Raw genomic sequence first — 26,565 nt, 5'->3', positions numbered from 1 at the left:
GCGGACGAGTAGCATGATTAATAGCGCGTGACCAGTTCATTGCCATCAAGAGCAGTGTGCAGTATTAAAAAGGAGAAACCTGCCCTGTGTAACCAGTAGATGGCAGGGAAACATAGGAAAAAATTGAACAGCAGCTGACTTGTCTAAGGTTTCCCAGGAAATGGTATTTCCCTTTACGTCTGAGATTAGCAAGGTATGACGGTTATGTGAAGTAAAAGCCATGAAGGAATTACTATTTGCATTTGTAACTAATATTGTACTGAGTATTGTAAGTATGTCTTAAACAAGTGGTGAACTCATCTGGTGCAAAGAAAAACCAAGTATGCTCTGTAATACCCTCCCCGGAAGGTACTATCTACAGCGCTGAGCTTCCTCTGAAGGCAGCAGGAATCGCTCAGATGCTTCTTCGGGCTAGTGTGGAAAGTGCTTTCACACTGCGTGGAAGTCTGCTCCTCCCTGGCAAGCGTTCTTCAGCGGTGAAAACGAATAATGGGCAAAACTTCAGGTTAATCCTGAGTATTCTGATCATCTGAGCCAGTCTGGGAGCACTTTCATTTCTGGTGCCTATAGGCCATCATAAAATTCTTCCGTGCTGATGGTGAATGCAGAAGTAGTTGTACACGGGCATGGTTTCCTACTCATGCTGTTTCTCCTGGATGGCAGAGCTGTGTGGTGAAATGCATTTTTTGGTCTAAATTAGTTTTTAAGGGCTAAACATTTACAAAACTACCCATTTTTTAACATTAAAAAATAGGCTTATGCTTTCAGAGGAGTTTCCTAAGTATAGTCTTTCCAAATATTTCATAAGGCAATTATAATTCATTTTCTCTAGGGAGTTCACCATACCCTGTCAAATAAGATAGTTGCTTTTGTCAAAATGATGAAAATATCACTGTGTGGGAAATCAATATCATTTCTTTTTCTGTTTTGTTTTACAATAAATGTAGAATATTTGTGAATAGAGTAAAATTAAAAAGTGTGCATTGCGGTTTTTTCATTCATGAATATTTCAGGAGAAATGTAATAAAATTGATCTAAACATGAGAATGTACTAAAATAGGTCTTGAATTGAGTATGTAAAATTAAGTTCAATCTCTGGAACTAACATTTTAATAGTCTTATTTATTATATGTATTTAAGTAGAGTCAGGGGAGTTATGACACTTAGATGCTTTCTCTGTCACTCTTACATACATTGGACAAACAGATGAAAATGGTACACTGAAAAGTTAAGCCTATGAATGTTAGTAAATGCTGAAGTTGTCTGAGATAATCTTTGGTTGTCTTGTAGATACAAATTTAATAGTGTCCTTTTTTTCATCCCACCCCAACTTATTTCAGTGCAGAGAATGTGCTACGTTGCCTCAGTGATCAGCTACTAAATAGTTTTTCTTTTCTTTGGTCTCTGTGTAGATGACTTTTTATTGTATATCCTGCTTTAAAAACAGAATGATAATTTTCCTGTAGAATGCTCAAGTGTTCATCATTATCCTTAAGTGTATGAGTGTTTCAGGAACATAAATGGTTTTAATTTCACAGTACTTCTGACTTAGGATTGTGTCACTCCATTTACAGATGAGGAACTGAAGCATCAAACTATTAAGGCTGAATGTTTCCACTCTTTTCAGGTGCAATGCTTGAGGTTGCAGGGACCTGATGTTTCAAGGAGCTTTACTCAGACTTATCAGTTTAATTCACAGCCCTTGTTTGATAACAATATAAATGTAGACCCATTTAACTAAGCCCTGATATCAGTGTTCTCTTACACAAATGCTGTGCTTCTATCACTTTGAAAACTCAAGTATAAAATGGCAAAACTGAGGGATGAGTCAAGCCCATTTAAAAATATAAACCAATGACTTATATGGCCTCCCATTCCCTGGTTATTTAGGACTTGAATCAATTACTCTTATTAAATTAAGGTAGCCAAAAGCTCCACAATATAGAGTCAAAAGTCAAAAACCACAGCAGAGTAATTTTTGTACTGTTATAAAGAGTTCTAATACTACGCTTGTTCATGTTATTTGTTCGTGTTATTGAAGTTACCTTTTAGGCCATGGCTAAACAGCAGTTCGGAGTTAAATTGTCCCTAATTTACAACCCTGTAAATGAGAAAAGAATCAGGCACGTTATCTTTGGCTTCAGTTTAAATCCCACTCAATGATTCTGTATATCTATCTGAAAGATCATTGACAGCAGTATTTACTTTGTCTTGCACTATTTAAACGTGAATGAACAGTGTAAATATGCAGAGCACCTGATTCTGCTGAGACATGATTTTATAACTCCTTTATGCAAACTGGGCTAAATAAGTCTGATTTGTAAATAAAAATTCAAGCAATACTAAGCTGCCTCTGGGAAAGGGTTTAGGCTGTTTAACCTCTTCAACAGAAAAAGCCTAAGAGAGCAGATGCAAAACAATTTACTAAGAAAGATGCATGCAGAGTACACATATACATTTTTATTATAGAAGAGAAGTTCAAGTTAGCATTCCTTGCATTTTAAGTGGAATTCAATGATGTTTGTGACAGCTCTTTTGTTTGTACTTGTGTTCTTTTCTGCCTATACCCTGAAAGTGCTCTTTGTCACATAAGGTTTATTCTTACAGCAGAAAGCCCACTATACTCAAAGAACAGAAATGCTGCCCTTAATGTTCATCTATGGGCTTGATTTTGTCTTTCTGCTAAACCGCGGCTTTGCCATGAAGTTGTGAAGACAAGGATGGAGCCCTTGCATGTGACTTTACTAAAAGCCAGTGTGGACAGCAGCAGAGGTTTTATGTGCCTCCTCTGACTCTTGCTCCTGATGAATGTTGGTTCAAATGGGAGTTTTCCTGTGAAAAAAAACTTTAATGGTGCGATACCTTTTGTGTTATAGTCCAATCAAACAGGTGGAAAAGGCATAACCAAGATTAAGTTCTTGTTCACTGGTATTAAATAAGATAAGGCAGTGGGAACTTAGTGAAAAGTGTTACATGAACACAAATACAGAATAAACTGCAGACCAGCGACTTAAGTTTCTAAAAGAAAGTCACACCTAACAGAATCCACCTACTGATTTTGACCTCTATCAAAAAAACACATTTCTTTGTAAAGGAAGCCCAGTGCATAGCAGTGAAACCTTATGTATTTCCAGAAGTAAAATTCATGCATTTAATTTGGGAGGGAAGAGGATAAATGCTCTCCTGAGCAAGTTGACATCTGACATATGATGAAAGGTAAAACTTCAGTAAATATCCTCAAATGATCAAAAAAGAAAAGGTTAGCAAGAGAAAAACAGTCCTAACGTACTTATATCCTAACATACACTGCCTAAACACAAGGAAGTGTTTTCTGTCTTGCTTTTCTCACTTCTCTTTTTTTTTAAAAAAAATAAGGTCTGAATTAACTGTTAAGTTACACTAAAATGGCAGGATCAATCCTGCCTTTGATTTGTAAAAGGAAGCAGAATACATCTGCCCTTGTGTGTATTATAAACAATTTTGATCAATTAAAAAAAAATCAAGTTTGAGTTTCCTTTTTTGGTATAAAAAAAGACTGCAGGTACCAAACTCTGATATATTTTTTGTACAATGTTTTAACTCTGAAATTTCAAACATTCTTTTGCTTTTATCAATAGCTGTGTTTAAGACAGCCAGGGTTTTAAGAAAGGTAGTTTGAAAGAGTACATTGTTGGAAGAAAGATTTCACTGGCCATACTTTCAGTACAGAGTCTTCTTGCTGACTTTGTAGCTGTCCATCAGATCAAATGAACTATTAAAGGGATTTTTTTTTCCTTACATTTCCTCAAATTTCCTCACATCTACAGGCATGATTAACATTGCACAAAAATGACAGATTTTGCTTTGGAGCTATATTATTTTTTCCTTGTATTTCAGCACACCTTAAAGAACATATCATTTCACTTTGTAGAAGAGTCATATTATCATGGTCATTTTCTCTCAAAATAAATTTAGCTCCATTAAGACAATGGTATGTTTGATTCTTGAGAAGAAACCTAACAGTTCTTAACAGCAATTCCCATTGCTGGAGATGCAAACTGAGATGAAGTGTATTTAGCCTTGTTGAAGTGGGTGACTTGAAGTAGTTGAAAGAAGCTGAATTAGTTTGTGTCATCTAAATGAGTGGTGCTGCCCCACTGAAGTAAAATGTATCAGTCTGATGACTTCAGTATCATTTTTCTTCCTTTTATTAATCGATGAATATTAAAAGCACCTGTGTGATAGTTAAGACAGCCGTAGTGAACACCACTGCACCCAAGAAGGTTATTGAGGATTAGCAACAGCTTTTTTTTTTTTTTTTTTTTCCAAATTATTTGATAGTAAGGTTAGTTTTACTGAGAAGTAAGTTACAAGAACAATAAAGGGTAGAAATCATCCCTCCAGTTCGTGTATTCTGTTTTATCCTGTTGAAATGGCAGCCAGGTAATGACTGACAGTGTGTGCCTGGACCAGTCCTGCCGTGGGAGGCTGGGTTTGCATTGCTTCAATTTATACTGTGCTGCAACAGCTACTGGAGTCAAAAACCTATCCTGGTACCAACTTAATGATTTCACAAGCATGTCCTTTTAGTTCCATCACAGTTCTTTTTTTCTTAGAGGGTTAGGTGGCCAATTCACTATTATTTTATTGTAGGATGATTAAATAGGCCAGATCATGTCTCACTGGTTTGGCAAGTCAGCCATGCAGCTTTACTGTGTCTGTTCTACTGTCTCTTCTGAAACCAGAACCCCAGTCATGATTTTGAACATTAGTGTCTGGCCACACTTGTACTGCTAAATATAAGAAAAAGTAGAAAGTGGCCCCAGGTAGTGCTGTGTACCACTAATCATCCATACTGCTTAACCAGGGATGGTTAAGCATGGTTTGGACTGTGCCAAGTAGCACTTTCTGAGGCAGTGCAAGGTTGTACGTAGTTCACAGACAGCACTCACCCGTGACCATCCTTAAAGCATTATGTTCAAGATTTACCTGTTTGGTTTCCCTCCATTTTGCACTGTCCTTCAGCACTAGCCTCACAGGTCACGTTCTCTCACACACATAACTTAAAGTAATTTAAAAAGACAGACCACTGGCTCTATTTTGTTTAACAGTACAGACATAGACTTACAACTCTCCAAAAGATAAGAAGTCACTTAGGTGATTTTAAACTATATTTTGCAGACCAGTATGGGTGGTACAGAGATAACCAAGCTAGCTCTGATTGAGCTACTATGGATGTTGGCACCTACACAGTGACAGGAGTGTAACATTCTGGTTTCTATCCTAGTGTTCAGGCTAGTGCTGCTGCTACCATACTTAGAACCAACTTGCATAACTTTGCTCAGTGTTACATTGGCTGTAGCTTTAAACTTAGGTGTCCAAAGTCCAGAGCTGATTCTGAAAATTTTCTTTCAACTGTCCCCATATGCAGAAGTCCTTAAGTTCCCTGCTGTGCCTCAAACTTCAAGTCTCTCCAGTATCTGTTGCTGAGCTTCTGCATATGCCTAGAAATGATACAGTCTTGACTGCACTGAGTAACCCAGTGCTATTTTATAGGATTTTATAGGATGTTTAATCCTTGTTTGTTTCAAAAAAAAATGAAAAAAATCTTTAAAAAATCTTGAGAAGCTCAATATGGTATGTGTTTAGAGAACATACTGTTCTACAGAATGCATATACCAGTGTTTTATATCATTGCATGTGCAATAACTACTTCTAGTTCTTAGAGAAGGAGCCTTAGTTGAGTTGTCAGCCATCCAGACTATGGGAAATCTTGGCTTAATATCCTCCTCTGGTCACAGAGATTCAAAAATACATCTTCTCCTTTGCTGAAGAGCACACTTTAACCACTAAACTTGATGATCTTTTCCAGGGTAAGGATGGTTGCTAACACCCTGTGAATGCTCTGCCACATTGCAGAGAATTAACAGCATAAAGCTGCAAAGGAATGCACTGCATCCTAGTGGTGGGGATGCTCAGTTGTGTGTGGATGGACCTGATTCTGGTCTTGCACCCCAGGCTGTATTTTACATTAAGTGGTCACTGGATAAAGTATGCAAAAAATGGAGTAAGAGGGAGCTGGAGTCAGATTCCTGCTCAGTGGAGTAACGTGAGCACTAGCTACAGTGAGGCATTCCCTTGTCCCTTGCTGTCTTTAGCCTGCTGCATCTGGAATTACATGGTGTCATATATTCAGGGAAGGGCTGAATTGTAATCCACCCAGATGAGCAAATCTCTCTCTGCTTCACGTTTAGCTCTAAAATGCCTATAATCTGGGGAAGCAGGTGAATGTATATCAGGGTGCTATATTTTCCCTGTTTTTTTGTAGCCCGGCCTCCTTCAGAACCTTTCTGGGCATGATTTTGTAGTCATTTCCGTAGGCAAATTGTAGGCAGGTTGTTCCTCTTCCCCCTTCCTCCCAGATGTGCTGACTGGCCTGGTTTTTCATTTGGTATGCTCATCATAGCCCTTCTGAGATGCCCAGGTTTCTCCAAGCACCGGTTAGTAAGCTTGTTAATGATCGACTCTGCACTGGATTTGTCTCATTTACTTGTAGCTGTTTAGAAGCTGGGTGGCTGATCTAAACTATTAATCCGAGCTCTCCTTATAGCCACTAGGGAAAGAGGAAATGATTCCAAGTGCAGTTCTTCCAACATCTCTTAAACCGCTCCTGCTTTTTTTTTCTCTTCATTAAGAGGGAGCTTAGATGCTAATTCTTAGATGCCTGAAGCTAAGGTGATGGTCCCTTTGTAAATGTAGCCAAATATGACAGCAGGTTCCTCAAACAACCAGAATGAGGTATATATCACTGGCATTATCTTTAAAATTAATAGAAATAAATTTATGCCGTGAATTTTATTGTATGTGATTAATATAGAAAACCAGGCTGGGATGAATGGTAATATTTTTGATGTCATGCTTGCCTCAGATTATTTTATAAGAAACATATTGTCTATTAGTCAGTGTCACAATGGCAAATTGTTTAAAACAGAGCAATCAGTTTAGAACAATCAGTGTAATGATGAATTTATTTATTTGTTTATTTCTTAATCAGCTAGGATTTATACGTACATGTTGGAGAAGTCTCGTGTCATTATGCAACCTCTGAACCAGAGCAATTTTCATGTTTTTTATTTGATGATGGATGGACTGTCTGCTGAAGAAAAGTACAGCCTGTACCTCAGTAATTTGTCTACACACAGGTAGGAGAACAACTTTATATTTAGTGTGGAGTTAATATTTTCTTTATTTTTGTGCCTTTGGGGAGTTGAGATGCTTCCTCTGATAGCTGACTGTTCAAACTTTTCAATGATCTCTAAAGTTATTTATCATTAATTTTCTTTTCACAGATATCATTCTGGATATCTCCAGGATATCATTCTGGAGAATATATGCACTCTTAATGAAATCACATTCTTATGTCTTTTAGAATTGTATTAATGGAAAAAATGGAGAAAAACTTCTTAACTTTTTTTTTTCCACGTTTTCAGTGCACTAGAGTAGATGTCCATTTTTTCTGATGAAATATTTTGTCCTCAGGAAAGACTGCTACATTAAGATTAAATTTCTCTCCTGGGATATATTGATTTTGATAAATTTTCATTCTAATGAAATTTAAGTTTTATATTTACTTCATATTATTAAGAAAAACAGGAATAAATTTTTGAATGCTTAAAATTAAAGGTGTTAGGTATCTGTGTGTGTTTCCATGTGAGCCAGTTGTTCTGGCTCCCATTCACAATCAAAGCAGGACAAGTTCATACCATCAGGGGAGTGTAAGGAGCTAATCAGGTCCTTGTAGATACATGTGTAGATGCGTGCTTCAACATGAACTGAACCACTTTTGCAGCTTGAAGAACTCCTTTTTAACTATATACCCTTTTAACTATAACAGCCTACATATAAAGAGCTGTACATATACACTTAAATGTAGCGTGTCTAAGGCTGAATCTACTCCAAATGTTTAATCTGACAAAAAGGTTTTCTTATTTTAAGGCAATTTGGGTGTCAAAATTAATATTCAGACTCTTTTAGAAGGAAAACATATTTTTGAATTAGATCATCTGTCTTTCAGTGATTCCTAGGAAATATCACTGAAATGAAAGAGACCTCTTTGGCCTTAGTGATTTTCTCGTAAGTTGACCAGGTTTCTAGTACTAAGTGAGTAACTGCAAAAAGGACAATGATCTAAAATACATGTCTTGAGGCTTTTGTAGCTGAACCTTTTCCCTTGGATTCTTTTTGTCAATTTTTCTGTCTTCCAGCTAGTATTTGAATAAAATAATACTTTTCTAGATTTGGGAGTTGTAAAGAGAAAGATTCAGAAACATTTTGCCTGATTCTGATTGTTTCTTATGCAGAAATCTTTAGAATAGTGTTGTTTGGTAACATTTTAAGCTATTAACACTTCTGATATGTAAATATTTTGCCGTGGTTCCTGACAGAATATTTTAAGTCACTAACTTTGAAGAAACCTGTGGCTAAGTTGCTTTACTAAAAATGACCTGCTTCAAAGAGGGAAAAAAAAGAGTTAAATATTATATTTTAAATCCTTTGAAGGATTTGAAGACCAAAAGGATTGTGAGCGCCAGATCATTAATTTACTCCTCTTTTAGCAGCAGTTGTTTAGAATCACTCAGTTCATTCAGAAAATGAAACAGTTTGAAGTTACTTTGCGAGAAGCTCCAACAGGAAAGAGCTTAGAAAAAGCCTGAATAATTAGATTCACATGAACAAAGCTTTATCTGATAAGATATCTGATAAGCTTCCAAAAAGAACAGAATAGTGTTTCTACATAGATGTCTGTATACTGCAGTGCCAAAGCTTTGGAACTAATTTATAGCTGAGTATTTGCATAAAGTTGCTTTTATCAATAAGACTTTACTTTGGTTACATAGAGTAAATTGTATCATGTATTACTGAGGGAGAGTTCAGGCCAAATATTATTTCCCTTAAACTCCTGAGTGTAATAGTTTGGTGGGCCAGATTGGTGTTGATTGATAGAACTGAATAGCTGATAGAGGTGAATTTCTACTGCATCAAACATATGCATGAATCAGGAAGGCAAGATTTGGTCTCTGTCATCAATTCATGATTTCTGGCTTAGTCAAATTTTGATGAGATCATATCATTCATGTAAAATCAATAGTTGAATTTGTCATGTTTTCTTTCTTTAAACAAGTATAATCTTGATTCTAATAGAAAATGTAACTAGATAACAGCCCTTTTGAAACTGTAGTTGGTTCATGCCTGACTGGTTTTGATAATTTTCCTGTTTCTATTTAAGTTGTTTAATATTGCACCACTAAATTGAACAGTCTTAATACGCAACACCTGTTAACATCAGAAGATACACATATTTTTTCATTCTACTTGCTTAAGCATATTGCAGTATGAGAACTGAGACTGTGCCCTTGTGGCCAAGAAGGCCAGTGGTCTCCTGGGGTGCATTGGGAAGACTGTTGCCAGCAGGTCGAGGGAGGTGATCCTGCCCCTGGACTCAGCCCTCGGGAGGCCTCATCTCAAGTACTCTGTACAGTTCTGGGCTCCCGAGTCCAACAGAGACATGGAGCTACTGGAGAGAGTCCAGCGTAGGGCTACAAAGATGATCAGAGGGCTGGAGCACCTGCCCTGTGAGGAACGGCTGCGAGAGCTGGGCCTCTTCAGCCTGGGGAAGAGAAGACTGAGGAGGGATCTTATCAATGTGTACAAGTTCATGAAGGGAGGATGTCAAGGGGACAGGGACAAACTCTTTTCAGTTGTCCCGTGTGACAGGACAAGAGGCAATGGGCAGAAACTGAACCTCAGGAAGTTCCGCCTGAGCGTGAGGGGGAATTTCTTCCCTGCGAGAGTGACGGAGCACTGGACCAGGTTGCCCAGAGAGGTTGTGGAGTCTCCTTCTTTGGAGATCTCCAAGGCCCAGCTGGATGCAACCCTGTCTAACATGCTGTAGGTGACCCTGCTGAGCAGGGGGGTTGGACTAGATGATCTCCAGAGGTCCCTTCCAACCTTACTGATTCTATGATTCTATGATGGATAAAGGTAGAAGGAATTATGGAAATGTAATACCAGTTTTCATGACTAAGTGGAGGAGAGTACATCAGAAATGGAGAGAGTCTTGACAAGGCAAGTTAAGGCTTTTTGACTGTCAGCAGCTTCTGCCCTGTGTTCACTTCATTTAGGAAGTGATCTTGTCATCAGATCTTTGATTGAAATTTCCAGAATTTGCATTAACTTCGTATGCTTCAAAAGATATAGAGAATTCTAGTTTTTGTAGAAATGGGATGTAATACAGAAATATTAAAAATTTTAAGTTATATTCTTAGTTTGCCCTTGATTTTTTGACTGCTGTAAGCATTACAGTTTCTTTAAGCATTGCACTTCTGGCATGTGTTTAGCCTCATAGTTACAATATGTACTACCTAAGTGAAGAATTTTGCAACCAAAATGAGAGCCTTGAAAAGGGGTGACAGTGGTGAAAGATGAGCTTGTAAAGGTCCTCAACTCTGCTGAAGAAAGGGGACCAGAGAGTTTCGAAAGACAGGAAAGAAAAAAATTGGGAAAATCTGACAGAAAAAAAGTGGTAAATCTGACTCCTGTTATTCTGGGCCATTTACATTACATTAGCATTAACATTTCAAAGCTATAACAGTGTCTTTGTATAGCTCTGTATACAGTTTATATAAATGTCAATACATAGGTATATGCAGGTGTTCAAACATGTTGCCCTTGAAAAACATATCATTACATTTGTGTATGCATATTGGAAACATAGCTTAAGACTGCTTAGATATAGGAAATGATTTCAAAAATGATGGTGAGTTTGGCAACTTGTTCAACTCAATGTCACCATTTTCAGTTTAAACAAGGTTGCTAGTTGTCCTAATTGATTGTACTGGTACAGTTTTTGGTAGCCCAGGCAAAGTGATGCAGAGATCTGAATATTGCAGAAAGATGCTTACAGATAGGCACTTTTTAGTCCTCCTTTGTAATGTCAGAACTCTCTCACCCAACATCTATACTTTGAAGTATATTGTTTGTCTATAATATATATTATGCAAAAAGAAACTTCATCATTCAAGTGGGGAAAATGTAAATGCACATGCACTCATACAGAAGCTGGACTGTGGTCAGGAATTGCGTTTTGTATTTGAGTTTTCAGGCTGCTATGCCCAGATGTGTGCTACTTTCCATCCTCCCACAGAACAGTGTGCACTGTGGTGTTTGCTCTGTCTGCCTATGCTGTTTCTGCTATCCCTTATATGCAGTGTAACTCTTCTGCAAAGATAGGTCAGGTCACAGAACTGGCCTAAATTGTGTATCTCCTTTTACAGATTTTTGTTGCAGATACCCTGTTTACAGGCAGTAAGAAAAATTTCCATTAATTTCATGTATAAAGTTGTAATTTCAGTGAGGTGATTGAATTGCTTGTTAAAATCTGAATTAATCAGGACCTCTTTGCTTGATCACTGAGAATATCATTCCCAAATCTAAATGATGGAGTTTGGTTGTCAAAAAGGGCTTGGAGAATATAGTGAGGGAAAGTGAATGGCATAGGAAAGAGCCCAGTAGCTATTTTTCGGAAACATTAAGTGCAAAATCTTTCATATCTGATTTTTTCTACATTCAGTCATCATCTTTTCGTATAAGTTCTAACAGTGCGACACAAAATAGTGGTTATTCTGGGATCTTTCATATAGATCTCTACTTTGGCGATGAAAGCATCTCCCTCACACCAGGAACACAAGATGAGAATTTTCAGGACTGTGAGAGAACGCTTACCTCAACTTTCCCCAGATCAGCATACTTGGGAAACAGCTTCTTTGTTTTCTGACTGCTATAGATATAAAGCCAGGATGGCATTGCATGTTCCTATCTCTTCTCTGCTTCTTATTTCCTTCCTTTTATCTTTGGATGCTATTATTTTTTTTTTTTTTTTTGGTTTCTAGTTGTTTGATTTTTTTTTCCATTTCAAATGCAACAGAGAGAAATACCCATCTTGAAAATGGCCTAACAATTTCCCATATCTGTGCCATTTGTTTACAAGTGTAGCTATGGCAGTCTAATAATACAAAGCTAAACGACAGAGAAAGGTTATATTTTAAATTAGTCTACATAGTTGGAGAAAAACAGACTTCTTAGGTATGTTCTGGTCCTCTGATTTTTTTCGTATTCCAACATGGTTAATCCTCCCTTTTTTTCTCGTAGTGATTTATTTTTGATTAAAGCTTTCAGTACCCACACAAAGCCCAGCTGCATCTGTAACAGTTAACTGAGATGGTTACCTAATGCCGTTTTGAGCTCCTTGCTTCATAAAGTGCCCATTGCAGGTACCTGTGTCTGATGACTAGAGGGAAATCCAAACAGGTATTAAACCTGCCTTACAAAACTGGGTCTAAATACTGTGGATGAAATAGCCACATCTGGAGGGGCTACGTGAAGAGCAGAGCAGGTCCAGGGACCATCCCCGGGTCCAGCACGGCCCGCGGTGGCCAGGCAGGGCGGTGGAGATGGGGACAGGCACAGGCACGGCTGCTCAGGAGCCAGGAGGGCCCCAGGAAGGTTCCTTGCAAAGCCCATGCAGCTAAACCCTCGGGGCAGGAGGCACGCAAAGTCTAACAGTAGCATAAATCATTCTTCATCAATTTTTAATGAGTACTAATGAATAGCTAGTCTGTTTTCCTGCATTATCAAGCAGCAACTAAATCTTCAATGCTCTCATTCAATTGCTATCCTTTGCATATGTATATTCTCTTCAGTATATGTATTTTCCTTAGATTTTTCCCTGTAAACCTGTGCTTAGTTAACACTTCCAATACATTTTTTCCCTCTTGTGGCAGCTATTGTTGCGACAACTATTAGGCTAATAAATTGAAGTTTGTCATTGCCCCTAAGATTTTTTCTCCATGATTCTTTTGGCATTTAAGCTCTTAGTAAAGATGTGGGTGAATAAAAGGAAAAGCCTGAATCAATCTCCAACTTCTTTTTTTTCCCTTACCAAACTATTTTTTTATCTTACATTAAATCATACAGCTCACTTACCACTCACTTTTTTAATGTTCATTCTCCTATACTTAGCATGGTTCATTTCTTAGAAGGGTGATCTAAGAACTTGAAAAAATAGAAGTGCACCTGATATTTTACAGAGATAACAGTTTTAAAAGATTAGGTAGCTTTATATGGATGGTTCTCAAAAACAGTATCTGAAATCACATCATCTTGTCATTTTCCTGCTCCAACATATTTCTTCAGCGATGAATGCTGAGCAGAAAGTTAATTTTCAAATTTCTATCCTGACATTATTCTAGAAAAAGTTTTACTTTGACAAAAGTAATTCTGGAGTACTCTGAGAGAAAGATATTACTCTTCATTGGGCATACAAGATAAATTTAATTTCCTGTCTTAATACTTTTGAATTCTCTCGACTTTTCTCGACTGTAAATATTATGGATACCAGCTGCAAGATTTACAGTTGAAACTCAGATTTTTGTGAAATAAGATTTTTATGAGACATTTCCTAGTGTCATTAGATTTTTTAAAAATATTTATTGAAGGTTCAGGAACATGTGTTTTATTCACTTTCTTATTGTATTTCAGATGTCTCAAAGTAATATACATATAAGCATTTCCTAGAAACAGGAAACACATACCGAATATGGTTTTACTCAATATTTTTTCCACTCTTCTGCTTCTTCCTTCTTCCTTCTTTTCTTCCAAAGATTTCTTAAATTGGAAACAAACATTCTAGTTCTAACTGAACAATTATATCCATTTTTTTTTTGTTTCTGTATAAGTGAAAAAACACCCCTAAAAAGCACTGCATATTCTTCTCCCAAAAGTTGGATTCTTTACAAGGTCTCAAATGTGACATCTAAAATTAACTGCCTGGAATATACACTGTTGGATATCTCAATAATAACTGAAACATTTGCAACACTTTCCAACTACCTGCAAGTATGGCTTACCTTCATTAAGCTGATAATTGTAGTTTCTCACTATGTATGAGATGTATGTTCTCACAATGTATGGGAAACTTGAACAAATTAATATGAGATAAGCTATGTCTCAAGATTGCTGTATTCAAGAGAACTAAATGTAAACCAAAATCTGAAAATTTTTACAATGATTTTGCTGGCTGTCATTAATTTTTGCTTTATAGACACCATAGTTAACACTTTAGAAGTGTTTATTGTCATTGTGTTTATTTTATCTCCTTTGCCTTCCTATACAGGGCCAAGGACTGTTTAAGTTAATATGCTTTGTACAACAAACAGCTTCTGTTGTACTCAGACAAAATTTTGAAAAGAAATGTGTTATTTTTGTTTTCTTCAGTTTTTATGATTACAGGTGGGAGAACTCAAAACACCTGGACGGCTAGTGCTTCTCTTTGTCTCATGTTGAAAAGTCAGGATAGTCAGACGTTCTTTAAAACTAAAGACTCAGCTTTTTCCTATGCTATAGCAAGATTATTAACTTACTTCTTAGACCTGCACCAAAGTTGAAGCATTTGGCATCCCTTTACTCCCCTTACTTTAATTACCCCCTTAACTTTAGTTGGAATTCTGCTGGAATTCATTTTGGTACAAGAAGTAAAAATGGATAGGTGAAGCCATAGTTAAAAATGGAAACAAAGGAATTTTATCTACATGTTATCAAATAACATTAAAATTATATACTTTAATTGATTTTCAATTAATCTTCATGATATGCTTTTCTTACATTTCATATGTCTAACGAAAAGCCATACCTACAAAGTATTGTTTTCTAACTGTTCCCATACTGTGGAAAATCTGACTCACAACCAGTGGTACTATTTTGAGGACAAGATCTATAGATTCTCCTACTGTAATAATGTAAACAGTAGGAAAGAGACAGTTCCATTTACTTAGATTCTGGTGAAGTCTGACAGCTAAACTACACCAGATAGTTATTAGAAAGCTAATGGGGAGGGAAGGTTGCTTCACTGAATTTTACATCTATGTAACCTGAAATCACTTCAGTATCTAAAGAATTGCCTAAATCTTCTGTATTGTCTTTTTTTTTTTTTTTTTTTTTTTTAATTTACTTTGTTTGGTGTATGGCCTTTGTCTTTCTCTGTTTACCCTGCATTTTCTGATGCCTGAGTTTTTTTGCAGGTGTTTTTGGAGGTTGGACTTTCCATTCTGGATGTGTAACATTTGCATATTCTAGAAAATGCACTTTCAAATTTTTATCTTTAATAGAAAAACATATGGGTTTTTTTATACTCTCTTTAATTCAGCCTTCGCTTCTCTTTTATTTCAGCTGGTAGCATTCATTACTGTCAAATTCAGTAGTCTTACCTGTTTTATTTTTCCTTTGTTTTTCTCATTAATGCATATATTCTGGGGTTCATGGGATTATTCAGCTTGTTTTACTCTTTTACTTCCTCAAAAATGAACATGAATTGAACCTAAACAAGCATTTCTTTTTCCTCAGCTCTCTTTTTCTTGCCCTATTCTTTCTTTGAAATTCAGGCTCCATTAATCTCTTGGAGCATGATCTTTAAGCATCTCTGTTGTTCTTTTGACTTCAAAGGAAGTGTTGAGTCAATGCCAGTAAATGGCTGATGTATGTGATTTATTTGTAATGAAGCATAATGATAATCGTGACTAGCTCACTTGTTTTTGTTGGGGAGGGACACTGGAAAATCTTCTGTTTTCAGATGTATCTTCATGTTACAAAGTGCTAGTGATTGATCAAAACTAATTTTATCTAAATTTGATGAAATCTGATCATTTTACAGAAGGTGTATTTAGATGTACCTGACAACTGAAAGAATAGCAGTTTCAACAATGTCTAAGGAATTTTTGCATCCAATATTGACTTTTTTAAGCAGTTACTTTAAGATCTAATTCTTCTAATTTTTTTCCTACTCGTTCACTTCTTTTCAGGTAAATAGGTAAATAGTCTCTCAGATTTTAATGGAAATGAAGTGGAACTCTAAGCAACTTATTATTGTGCAGCTAACAAATTATTATTATTTTTTTAATGAGGCAGTGTGATGACTGGATTGTGTAGACTAGAGCTTTTCCTCTAAGGTTATTTCTGTGCGCTTAAATATTCAACAAATAGCTCGCAGTAGTGTCTGCTATTCAGCATTAAAGCTAATAATATATGATATCTCCCTGGAAATTCACTAAATTCCCTCTGTCTTAAACTCCCTCTTCACGAGGCATTTACTGATAGTTACATCCTACAAGATATATTACTAGGAGAGAACATTGCAATTAAAGAACATGTAATAAGGATCACGGCTCAGGTTTTCAAACAGAACTGAAATATTCATTTGGATATTCTACTTTCTTTTGCAAATTAAGCAGTTAGGTTTCTCTCTGTCTGCAGATACCTGTACCTCAAGCGTGAAGTATACACCTATGTTATTAACATTATTTTGCAAAAACGTGTATGGCTTGGCAGTTGTTTAGAGTGGATCATGCTGAATTGGGGGTTAGTTACACACACACATGTGCACACACACTGTAATTACATGTCCGAAAAATCCAGAATAGTACTTTTCTGCTTGAAAGCAGAGATGCAGTATCTTAGGATTTTGATGTTTAATTTATTTATTGATTCCAGTTCTGATATTAGCTGTATATTATATCATGACTGCTTTCACCCAAAAAAGCCTTTAAGAGAATATAACTCCTGTAATGTTTGGTAATCATTAATTTGTATGAATTCTAAGAATAATCTTTATTTAACAAAATAAGAGTAATAAGATAAGTCTGAGACTTAGCACAGTGTCTTTGTCTTAGATCCCAGATGGACTTATTATTTGACTGGCTTTCAGAATAAATGCTGTAGAAATTCTGCTTTGTTTGAAAGAGTAAATGAAAAACTAATGTTCCTCTGGGTATATTGCTTCATCTGATGTTAACAGTCCGCTCTTCCTTGTATTATTCTTCATACATATTGATTGAATACTGGCAGAGAACGTACAGCGCTCCACTGACAGACTCTCAGAGGTAGAGAAATCATGTCTCCCTCATAATCCTAACAAGCTGAAGATGCAGAACTATGTATAAATAAACAAATGAGGTGTTTTTGTAGGAGCAAATTGCATTTATAGAGGGGTGTATACTCCTCCCAGTACTTCTGTATTATCCTAAAGGAACTCAGAAAACTGGTCATCTTTGGTATTCTGTGTTCTGTTGGTGCCAGTGGACTGTTCAGAACAGAAAAGTAACATCAGATCATATAAAACTTGTTTAGGTTTTATATGGAAATTCCTACTCATATGGTAGTTCTTTTTATAGCTCTACTCTATTTACTTTTGCATGTTAAGTTTTAATCCACAAATTTGGATTTATTTCATTTGACCTGGTATGATATCATTTGCTATTTCTTTGCTTGAGAGAGGCTTTTTTTCTCTCCTCTCTTTTGGAGTAAGCATAATAGAGATACACATGCAGAAAATAAGAGGAGAATGCCTGTGGCATGAAAGATAGAGAGAGGGAGGCAGCAAAAAAAAATAAAAAAAAAAAGGAAAAGAAAAGAAAAGAAAAGAAAGAAAAGAAAGAAAAGAAAGAAAAGAAAGAAAGAAAGAAATCTCTTTAATCCATAAGAGAAACAAACTCAGTAATTAAGTGCTTTTTTGTTTTTGTTTTTAAAAGAAGACCTCTGCTCAGAGCCCCAGGATCTATTGAATATATGCAAGTCTACTGAAGACAGAACATACATCAGCCTTAGTGTTAACAGAAAACTAAACATGTAATGAAACATCGTTTGAAATAAGTTAGTTGAAATAGAGAAAGCAAAATTCATAGAAATAGAGAAAGCAAAAATAACTATAACATGAACAATTTGTCTTTCCAATTTGAGTTTAATTCTGTTGATGAGTATCTTACACTTCAAAGTTTCTGGGCCAAGTTCAATCATTTTTAAGAAAAGGAAAAAAAAAAGCCTTTTAGGTCTGTGGCAGTTATATATACTTTGGGGCAAAATTTGATCCTCTGTTGGAGAAATTAAGCTCTGACTGTTTAGGTAGCCCAACAGTATTTCACATCAGCCTGAAAATAGATGTAGCTCCAAAGGGTGAAATTGCTGTAGAAACTGCAGCTTAAAAGTAGATGTGATTACTCACTTATAAAAATGGTAGAGGAGTTCATTTGGCTTTTAGTTTAAGTACAAAATATGCCTCTGCACTTTACTAGGATGCTAATCATCTCATATATGGGGGGAGATTCAGTGGATTCAACTCCTGAAACCATTTAGCTATTATATTGCATAAATCTAGAGTGATAATATAATTCTGCAATTTATATTTCAAAAGTCACTTTTAAAATCATCCTGATACAATTACTGTGGATGAATTTCCAGTCAGGAATGGGTCATTTAAGAATTTGTTATTGGCATGCGGAAGCCTGTTATTGAACCTAGCTCATCTCCACTTAATGGTAGATCTAAGAGAGATGACACCTCTCACCATTATTTGAACTTACTATGTGAGCTCCCTAAGCCAGCCTGATTTTTTTGATTGCAGTGGAATAACTTTACTGTTGCTCTAACTGACTCTCTCTGGGAAAGTCAGGCAAGATCAACTGAAAGCTTAGCATGGTTTTCTTCCCTTAGTTCTTTCATTGATCATATCTCAAAATGACCTCTACACTGATGTCAAACTGTATTATGTCAGTTTAGTGCCATTCACAGTGTTCCTTTGATTCCTGATGAAAATGCACGTGGATTTTTTATAGTTAAAACGTGTTAATACTTAAGCTGAATTTTGTCTAAGGCCTACATATAACCAATCCAGTTCTTGCGATCATGTTAGGAGAGTGCTAATGACCAGAAGTTGTTAGGATCTGTTTTGTATGGCTCCTAAAAATGGCAGTTGTCAGTCGTGCTTTCTAAGATTATGTTATACAATATAATACAGGATAGAACAGTCCAGGAATATCATGTACTGAACCACCATCACCCAGATGATCTTTTGAACTTCTTTATTCTATGTATAGATCCTGTCTATCTCTAGTTAGCTTATGACACATTTTTTGGAATCACAGCTTAGTTCAGTACATAAAACATAAAATTTGATGTACTGAGTAACTGATATCATAAGTAAAAAAAAAAATCAAGTCACATTTGATTCAGAAACAATCAACAGGTGTAGAAAAGTGCAGGTGTTTCTGGGATGCTTAATGATTTTCACACATTCATTAACTTGCTTAAGCACAGAAAGTGGTCTTTCTACCAGATCTGTGCAAACAGCAGTCTGAATCAGATAAGGGGACATAGTGGAGAGAGATAATTGGGAGCAATTCAGAATGTTTTGAGGAAAAAAGATCTGCTAGGGTCTGTGCTTCCTAACATACCATTTTGATCAGCTGTTTGTGCTAACAAGGCCTCTGCTTATCCAGTTTGAAGATTCAACGTTTCTTCAGTATTAGTAATACGGGTGAGAAAACTTGTTAGATTGAATTCAGTTTGCAGAAAGATTTATGTAAATCAAGAGAGTCCTCTAAAATAAAGAACTTAGAATTTTTTGCTGACTAAAATGACAGAAAATGGCACTTAAACAATGTACAAATACAAACTTTATTTGACAAAGTTTGTAACAGTAGTTACAGAGAAATGTAATTAATGGCTTATGAGAAATGCTGTCACCTTTTAATATCTGCTTTAACCTTCATGAAATCTTAACATAACCAAATTTTTAAATGGGTAAAAGTCGGTTTGCCAGGCTAGTATGGCAGCTTACTATTATTAGACCCATGTAGTAATTCCAGTGTTTATTTTGACACTGATACTGATTTTTATAATCCAAGATGCCAGTTTCATCATCCAAGATGAGACCAGTGCTGGTAACTTGGAAAAAATATCTGTGGCATTCTCACAGTGAAAATGAATGATAAAAATCATAGCATTAAATAGGAAAATTATTTAATTAGAAGAATAGTTTGTTGGAAGGCAGTTGGGGACTCTCCTATGTCACTAAAATTTTCCTATAGTAAGTGGGACACAGATAATGTCTGTATCATCCTCCTTTGATATGTTTAGCTATTTACATCATTGTTAGCTTGGACTTCATTTTCTGACTGAAATACAAGCTGGTTCAAACTGCTGCTGTTAGAGAATTTTAATTATAATATTTGTGAGGTTTTCTTTATGTTTACTTCTAAATAAGTCATGTATCTTTGTTTTGGGGTGTAAGTAGAGAAATCAGATTATCTATTAGAAATGCATTTGTACTTTCTTGTGTCTGCAGTCCCTTAACCTGTTTCTGTCATGCCCTCAGTTACTGCTTTCTCACTACACTTTCATATCGTTTATGTATATTTGCCATATTTCCATGTCTAAAGCCCCACATCCCCCATTTAAACAGCCCTCCTCATCCAAAAGAATGGAGCAGACTGAGAATACATCTAATAACATACTCATTGAAGTTCACCATGGTACATCTTTTTATGGGATTAGGTTGATCCTCCAGTCAAAACTAGGAATAGGGAACATATTATCGAATTACGTAGTTCTGCACTTTATTGTGGAGCCTGTTTTTCAAATGTGCAACTGCAATGCACTTCATTCTCTTTCCACTTCAGTTTCCCACATACCTATGAAAGAAGGACTACTCTGAGGCATAATTTATTCTGCCATTATATTTTTTATATTTTTCTTTATTTTGTCATATTTTATCAAAGAAAACAATGCAGTTGTATAGAAACCTAGCTTCCTTACAGAGCTAAATTGCACAAACGGCAAATCTCAGCGTAAATGTAAATGCAGGGTAGATTATAGTGCTAAGACTCAACAGAAGAGTCTCATTTTGCTGCTTGGATGTCCAAACCACAAAAACACTGAAGGAATCTGCACATTTTCTTGATGCAGGCAAGTCAATTTCTTTTATGCAGTGAAAAGTCAATCTGACTTCAGCCTGTGAATCAAGTTCTCCTCTAAGGTTTCCTTTGGGTTTGAGAATACAACTTATTGGTCTTTAGGACTCCCTGCCTCATGAAAGGTGATGGAAGAAAACGGGAAATTTAATGTCAAAAGTCCTTCCTTCACGAGCTCTCATCAAGCATGATTTTACCAAGAGGGCAGGGAAGGTGTGAGAGAAATGTGTGCACACACATACCCCCTATTTGCCTCTTTGGCAGTCTTGGAAGGGCACCTGGAATGGAAATGGGTCCCAGCGCGAGGGGAGGCAAAGGCAGGAAGACTGTCTTTGCCTCTCTTTGCATGAGAGGGAGGCCTTGAACTCTCCATAACTGAAATCTGTTTTCAAAGTCATGTGATATACCAGTTGTGAAAAAGCAGAGCTTTTGAAAAACCCTGGGTTTTGAATAATCTCTTCTAACACTGAGGTAGTGTCCACTAATGATGGAAGATGGCTGATTGCTCAACAGATATCTATTTATATAGAAACATACCTATTTTCTGCATTTAAACTATAGACTAGAAAGAATAGCCTTCCTTTGTGGAGCAAGTGGGTTATGTTTGGTACTGCGCCAACTCATATTCATGTATGAGATTTTCTTAGCCTTGTGAGAGGTAAATAATTGATATAATGCTTTACTATTGCCTCTTTAAAAAAGTGTCTTGTCTTATGCCTCATTCTTGTATAAATAATGTATGAATCCCGGTATTTCAAACGTGACCAGTGACTGGGAGTCCTTCAGTTTTGCATTTGTAAAGTTAAAGGATTTTAAAAGGATCTTATTGAGCAAGAACAAGAATTACTTGTTCACCATACATTTTTGAAAGCACACATCCATGCTTGCATATACAGGAAGAGGGTGTTTCTTAAATCAGCTGATCAGAAACTAATCCACAGATTACATTCAGCGGTTATGAGATTATCAATGTTTTAACTGGTTACAGATGAAAGTCATAATCTGGTACCGAAAGTACTTCTTAACTTTTAGATCTATAGCTCCTAATAAGCTTTATTTAATAGATCATTAATAAAAAAGGTAGTGATTGCTGATGGAGAAATTCCTTGAGGCTCATAAACTTAATGTCATTTACCTGGCAACTTGTGCTGAAATAAGTATGAACACAGAAATACAGAATTAATCCCAGCTGTAGGAGCAAAGATTTTGTGAAACATTTCAGGACACAGACTGCACCAGTTTGCACTTGCGTGCAAACTGACTGCATATTCAACCATGCTGAATACTTGCTACTCTTTTATTATTATCATCATTATGCTTGTTATTTAATATATATTTGGCTTCAAAATTATTCTGGTCAGGTGATAGTTAGCAGGATTATGAACTTCTCCTGAACATTTTTGTTCATAAAATACTGATTACTATGAGTAGGAGAAACAGGCACTAAAAGGCGTACTGCCTTTTTTATTTCTTTTAATATCACCAGAAGTTTGAAAAATCCTATCTTGAGTCATTGCTGTTGTGCATTCATTTTTTTTCTTTAGTGCAATTATCCTAGATTTACATTGTTATGTACCAAGTACGTTTTTATATGTAATTTTCGGAACACAGTGCTAAAGTTTCTACGTTAAAACTATTCCACAGGAATATCTATGCAATTAAACAAAAAAAAGTATGCTTGAGTTTAGCCTATTGACATTTGGCATTTTGAAAATAAAGACCAGGAAGATGTATTTTTTCATTTCCCATTTGATCTATCTGCTGTCTGTAAAAAGTTATTGTACACCTCATAGTATAGGTACAGTACTTACAGAGTTATTTAAGATTTTGTATTGTGAAAATGTCAAGGCAAAACTGTTTACAGAACAGTGCAAGAGCCAATATAGGCTTTTTGTGCTGAATACAGTTTACAGAAGAGGTATTGTAGCATGTGATTTTCTCAGTTTAGAAAAATAAAAACAAGATCTGTGTTCTGGCTATCACCAAAGCTCTCTGCAGTATTTAATTTACTAATACTGTGCTTATACTTTACTGATGGACATTAACAATTATTGTTATCTTTAAAAGGCAATTTTTGGTATATTATTGCTATAGTCATGAGCAGAGATCTGTATAACTAAATAGCAGTAATTTCAGTTCAGTTGCTGCTACTGCATTACATGGTTCAAAGGATATAAAATTTTGTCAGGTCGGAATAGGTTTAAAAGCTGAAGACAAGGAAAAAAAGTAGTAAAATATGCCTTTCCCTCAAAGAAAAAGCCAGTAGGCATTCGTTATCATATTCTGTAAATGTCGTTGACTTCATTGATGTCAACCTTTTTGTTTTGTCCTTATCTCATTTCTGTTTATACACCAAACAGTGCTAAGTGCAAGAGAGCTTTTCCCCACTAAACAGAGTACATTATCCTCTCATATTCACATGAGAGATCTAAAGAAGTAAATATGTTTGTTGTAATTTCTTATTCTGTGACTTTGCAAATGTAGAAGGGATTATTCAGATTTGCTTATTTTTTAAAGGTAATTCCCTGTATTTATACACTCAATACCCTTCTACACAGCACCTTTGAAAGCATTTTTCAAAATATATGTGTAACTGTGAAGTCATTTATTCTCAGTCTGGCAAAACTGTTGATAAAGTAAATGTTTAGTTCTACCTAACTCAACTCTTGGGATTTTGAGAATAGGCACAGGAATAGATAGCCTTGTAGCAAGATTCGGCATATTTTAAAGAAACAATCCACAAATATTTAAAGCGAGGATAGTAAACTGGCCTCATTTTTAGACAACTTGTTGTATAAAGGGTTATATTTTCTCTTGAATTGCCATATACTTATAAGCAATAGCATGCTTACGTATGTATTACACTACTGCAATTTCCCCATAGCTTAAAGTAAAATTAACTGAATTGATAATGTTGAATTTTCAGTGGCGACCATTGTGCTTAATTAGAATGACTCTGCTGAGCTGAATGGGAAGGAGAGACACGGGCTGCACAGGCAAAAGCCACAAACATTTCATATGTCTGTACAGGTACATGCTTCACTGGGTAGCACTGATAAGGAAAAGGAAGGGATTTAGCTTATTAGTCCATTCTTCTTAATACAACATCACATTAAATGGCACCCACAACATGCATATTGATCGTGCTAGAGCTGACACCTGTTTATGAAATACTACTTTTGCTCTCCTATGATGTTGGCTCTCTTGAGAATTTTCTAGCAACAAAGCATTGATTAATGACGATTTAAGACTTCTTAATAAGGAAAGATCAATTCATGTTGGTTTTATTTTACAGGTATTATGTAAAGATAGGTACAGGTAAAAGGTATGTCCATGTGGATCATTGTGGGAGGTAACAGACACCTCAGATGGTGCTGAGCAAAAGTAGCATAGCTACATTGGGGCAGTGGTCCCCTTTCAGTTAACCAGACTCAGTTGTAATACTTCCTGTACCAGAAGTAGGTCGTGCAGAGCTAATTCAGGTATCTTTGTGTGATACTGCATTGTGCTGCATAGATATAAATACATGATAAGATGGCTTGCCTAGAAATTATGTAGGATACTTAGGGCAACTTGGAGACTAAATCTCCAGTGCTAGTTATCTTTTGCTGTCTCTCTTGAATATCTCATCTGCTTTCCTCCCTTTTATAATGAATCAGAGCTAGACATAGGGTGCCAAGCTATAACTGTAGATGCTGGTCGTGTATTAGTATTATATAGCATGTATTAGGATACAAAGATTCAATTGAAGACAGTGGGATGAGTGTGGGTTTAAAGTTATTCACACACTTTTTTTTTTTTTTTTTTTTTTTTTGCTGAATTGGACAGTATGCAGTAGTGGAATAAATCATTATCCTGCTTCTCAGTACATAGAAACCTGGCAAGAAAAATAATCTTTACTTTCCTCCTTTTGTTCCAATGGCCTCAAACCACTAAGTAGGATGTCATGACATTGTGCATTGTCTGTGTTTTTACAGCACTTAGTGCAATGTTTTATAGAAGCTAGCACAGGGAGGATGCTTGTGTATGGTTTTTAATGACCCATTTTAATTACGGTCAGGTTAGTTTAATTAAGGTCGAGTTCAGGTCAATTTTCAATAATTGTATGAACACTTAAAGTAAGTATTTTGAATCTATTCTGTCCAAGTAATGTTTTCTCCTCTAGGATAAAAACAGAACTAGTAGTTCCTACTAGTTTCCTATAAAGCTTGGCCTTACAGACCAGCTAATGCAAAGCAAGCAACAAGCTAATTCTCCTAATTACTGTCTGTCAATAAAATTACAAAAAATGTGGATACTTCTGCATGTTGGAAGAGTTTTGAAGGAAATTACATTTAGGATGAAGATGATGTTTTGAAACAGCGTCACTTCATTTCTGTGTTCTGAATTTCTTCAACAGAACAGTACGGAATACTTTTGGACAATCATTGCATGATAGATTTCACATGATTGCAGCATGATATTCAACCAAAAATTAGATCTATCAGGATCTTAGTTTTAACAGCTATTTTGAATTAGTGAATGGTCATTAAAAGCTTTATTTATAAGTTGTTTCGTAAGAGAAATAAGGGGTTTGTCTACAAAATCCAGGATTTCTAATTTGTAACACTATCTGCAGTTATTTGTATTGCATAATTAAGTAATGCTGACAAATCTTGTATTTAGTTAATTATTTAAATATTTACTCTAAGCTGCCTCCATGTGAAAATTCTTCACCCATTGATCTAGAATATATTAGGTAGTGTAGTCAACTGTGCTACAGCCAGGATTGATGTTATTCTGTTTTTCTTTGGTTTGGCTAAGGGTAATCATACTAATAACAGAAAACTGCAACATGGACAGGTATCAGAAGAAGAAACAACCCCATAGAAAGTTACATTTCCCCACAGAAACCAGTTACCGTGGTATCTCCAAGAAGAATAGATTATGACATTCAGCCCATCTTAGGCATTTTTCCCCCTTCACTAACAAAAAGAATATAAGCAGAAAAAATATATTTTTTTTCCTTTACCCTTTGTTTGAAATGGGCCTCCAGAGATCTGATCCAACTCTGTATCAAAACAGGATCTGCTGTGCAAACAGACAAGTTCTTTGAAAATCATTGCAACAGCCACAGAAAAGGAAGAGATAACTTACTGACTCTTAAGCTAATGACAGGTTTTAGCTATGTTCCCATTCACGTTCCTAGTTCTTACCAGGAAGATGATTTTATCATTCTTGAATCTTGAAACTTGCAAATTTCTGCCTCAGGATGATATTTAGAATAAATAAAGTGTCTATAGTCACTGTCTCAGCTACATCTTTCCTCTAGTTCACACAACATTAAAAAAACTAACATCTAAATAAAGTAAGATGAGATCATTTAATGTGCTACACCCTGCTGCCTTCATTTAGTTTGCTTACCTGGAAGCCCAGTAGAATTTTTCAAAATAAAAATCCTATCTTCACTGAGATTTTTGTGGGAGAGATGATTATTTCCTGGTGATTCTGCCAGCAACAGCATCTTCAAGATAGTTCAACTTAAGCTTTTTTTAAAAAAAAAAATTTGGAGCAATAAATGTTTTGTGTGTTCTGCATGAATCAGTGATTTTTCCATGTCCATGTTTTTGGACTCAACGCATTCAATAAGCTGTAGAACTCTTCCTCTTCTCTCAATGTTCATCAGGCTATGTGAAATCTACTTTTTCGCTTTAGATTAAATTTGCTGATACATTTCCTACTGCTTTCACCTGTA

At 35.9% G+C, this 26,565-nt stretch overlaps 1 protein-coding gene across 1 annotated transcript in view; it reads left to right on the top strand.

The window, feature by feature from the left end:
- MYO16 (myosin XVI) overlaps positions 1-26,565 on the top strand; it is a 278,529-nt gene that overhangs the window by 122,019 nt on the left and 129,945 nt on the right. Inside the window, exon 15 of the mRNA XM_062575533.1 lies at positions 7,034-7,181. Within this exon, the coding sequence (XP_062431517.1) occupies positions 7,034-7,181 (148 nt within the window). The remainder of the gene's footprint in view (positions 1-7,033; positions 7,182-26,565) is intronic.

The sequence above is a fragment of the Rhea pennata genome, chromosome 1 (genome assembly GCF_028389875.1).
Source record: "Rhea pennata isolate bPtePen1 chromosome 1, bPtePen1.pri, whole genome shotgun sequence".
NCBI classification, from domain to species: Eukaryota; Metazoa; Chordata; class Aves; order Rheiformes; family Rheidae; genus Rhea; species Rhea pennata.
Note: the sequence above shows the minus strand (reverse complement) of the source record. Positions and strands in the feature narration are given on the sequence as shown.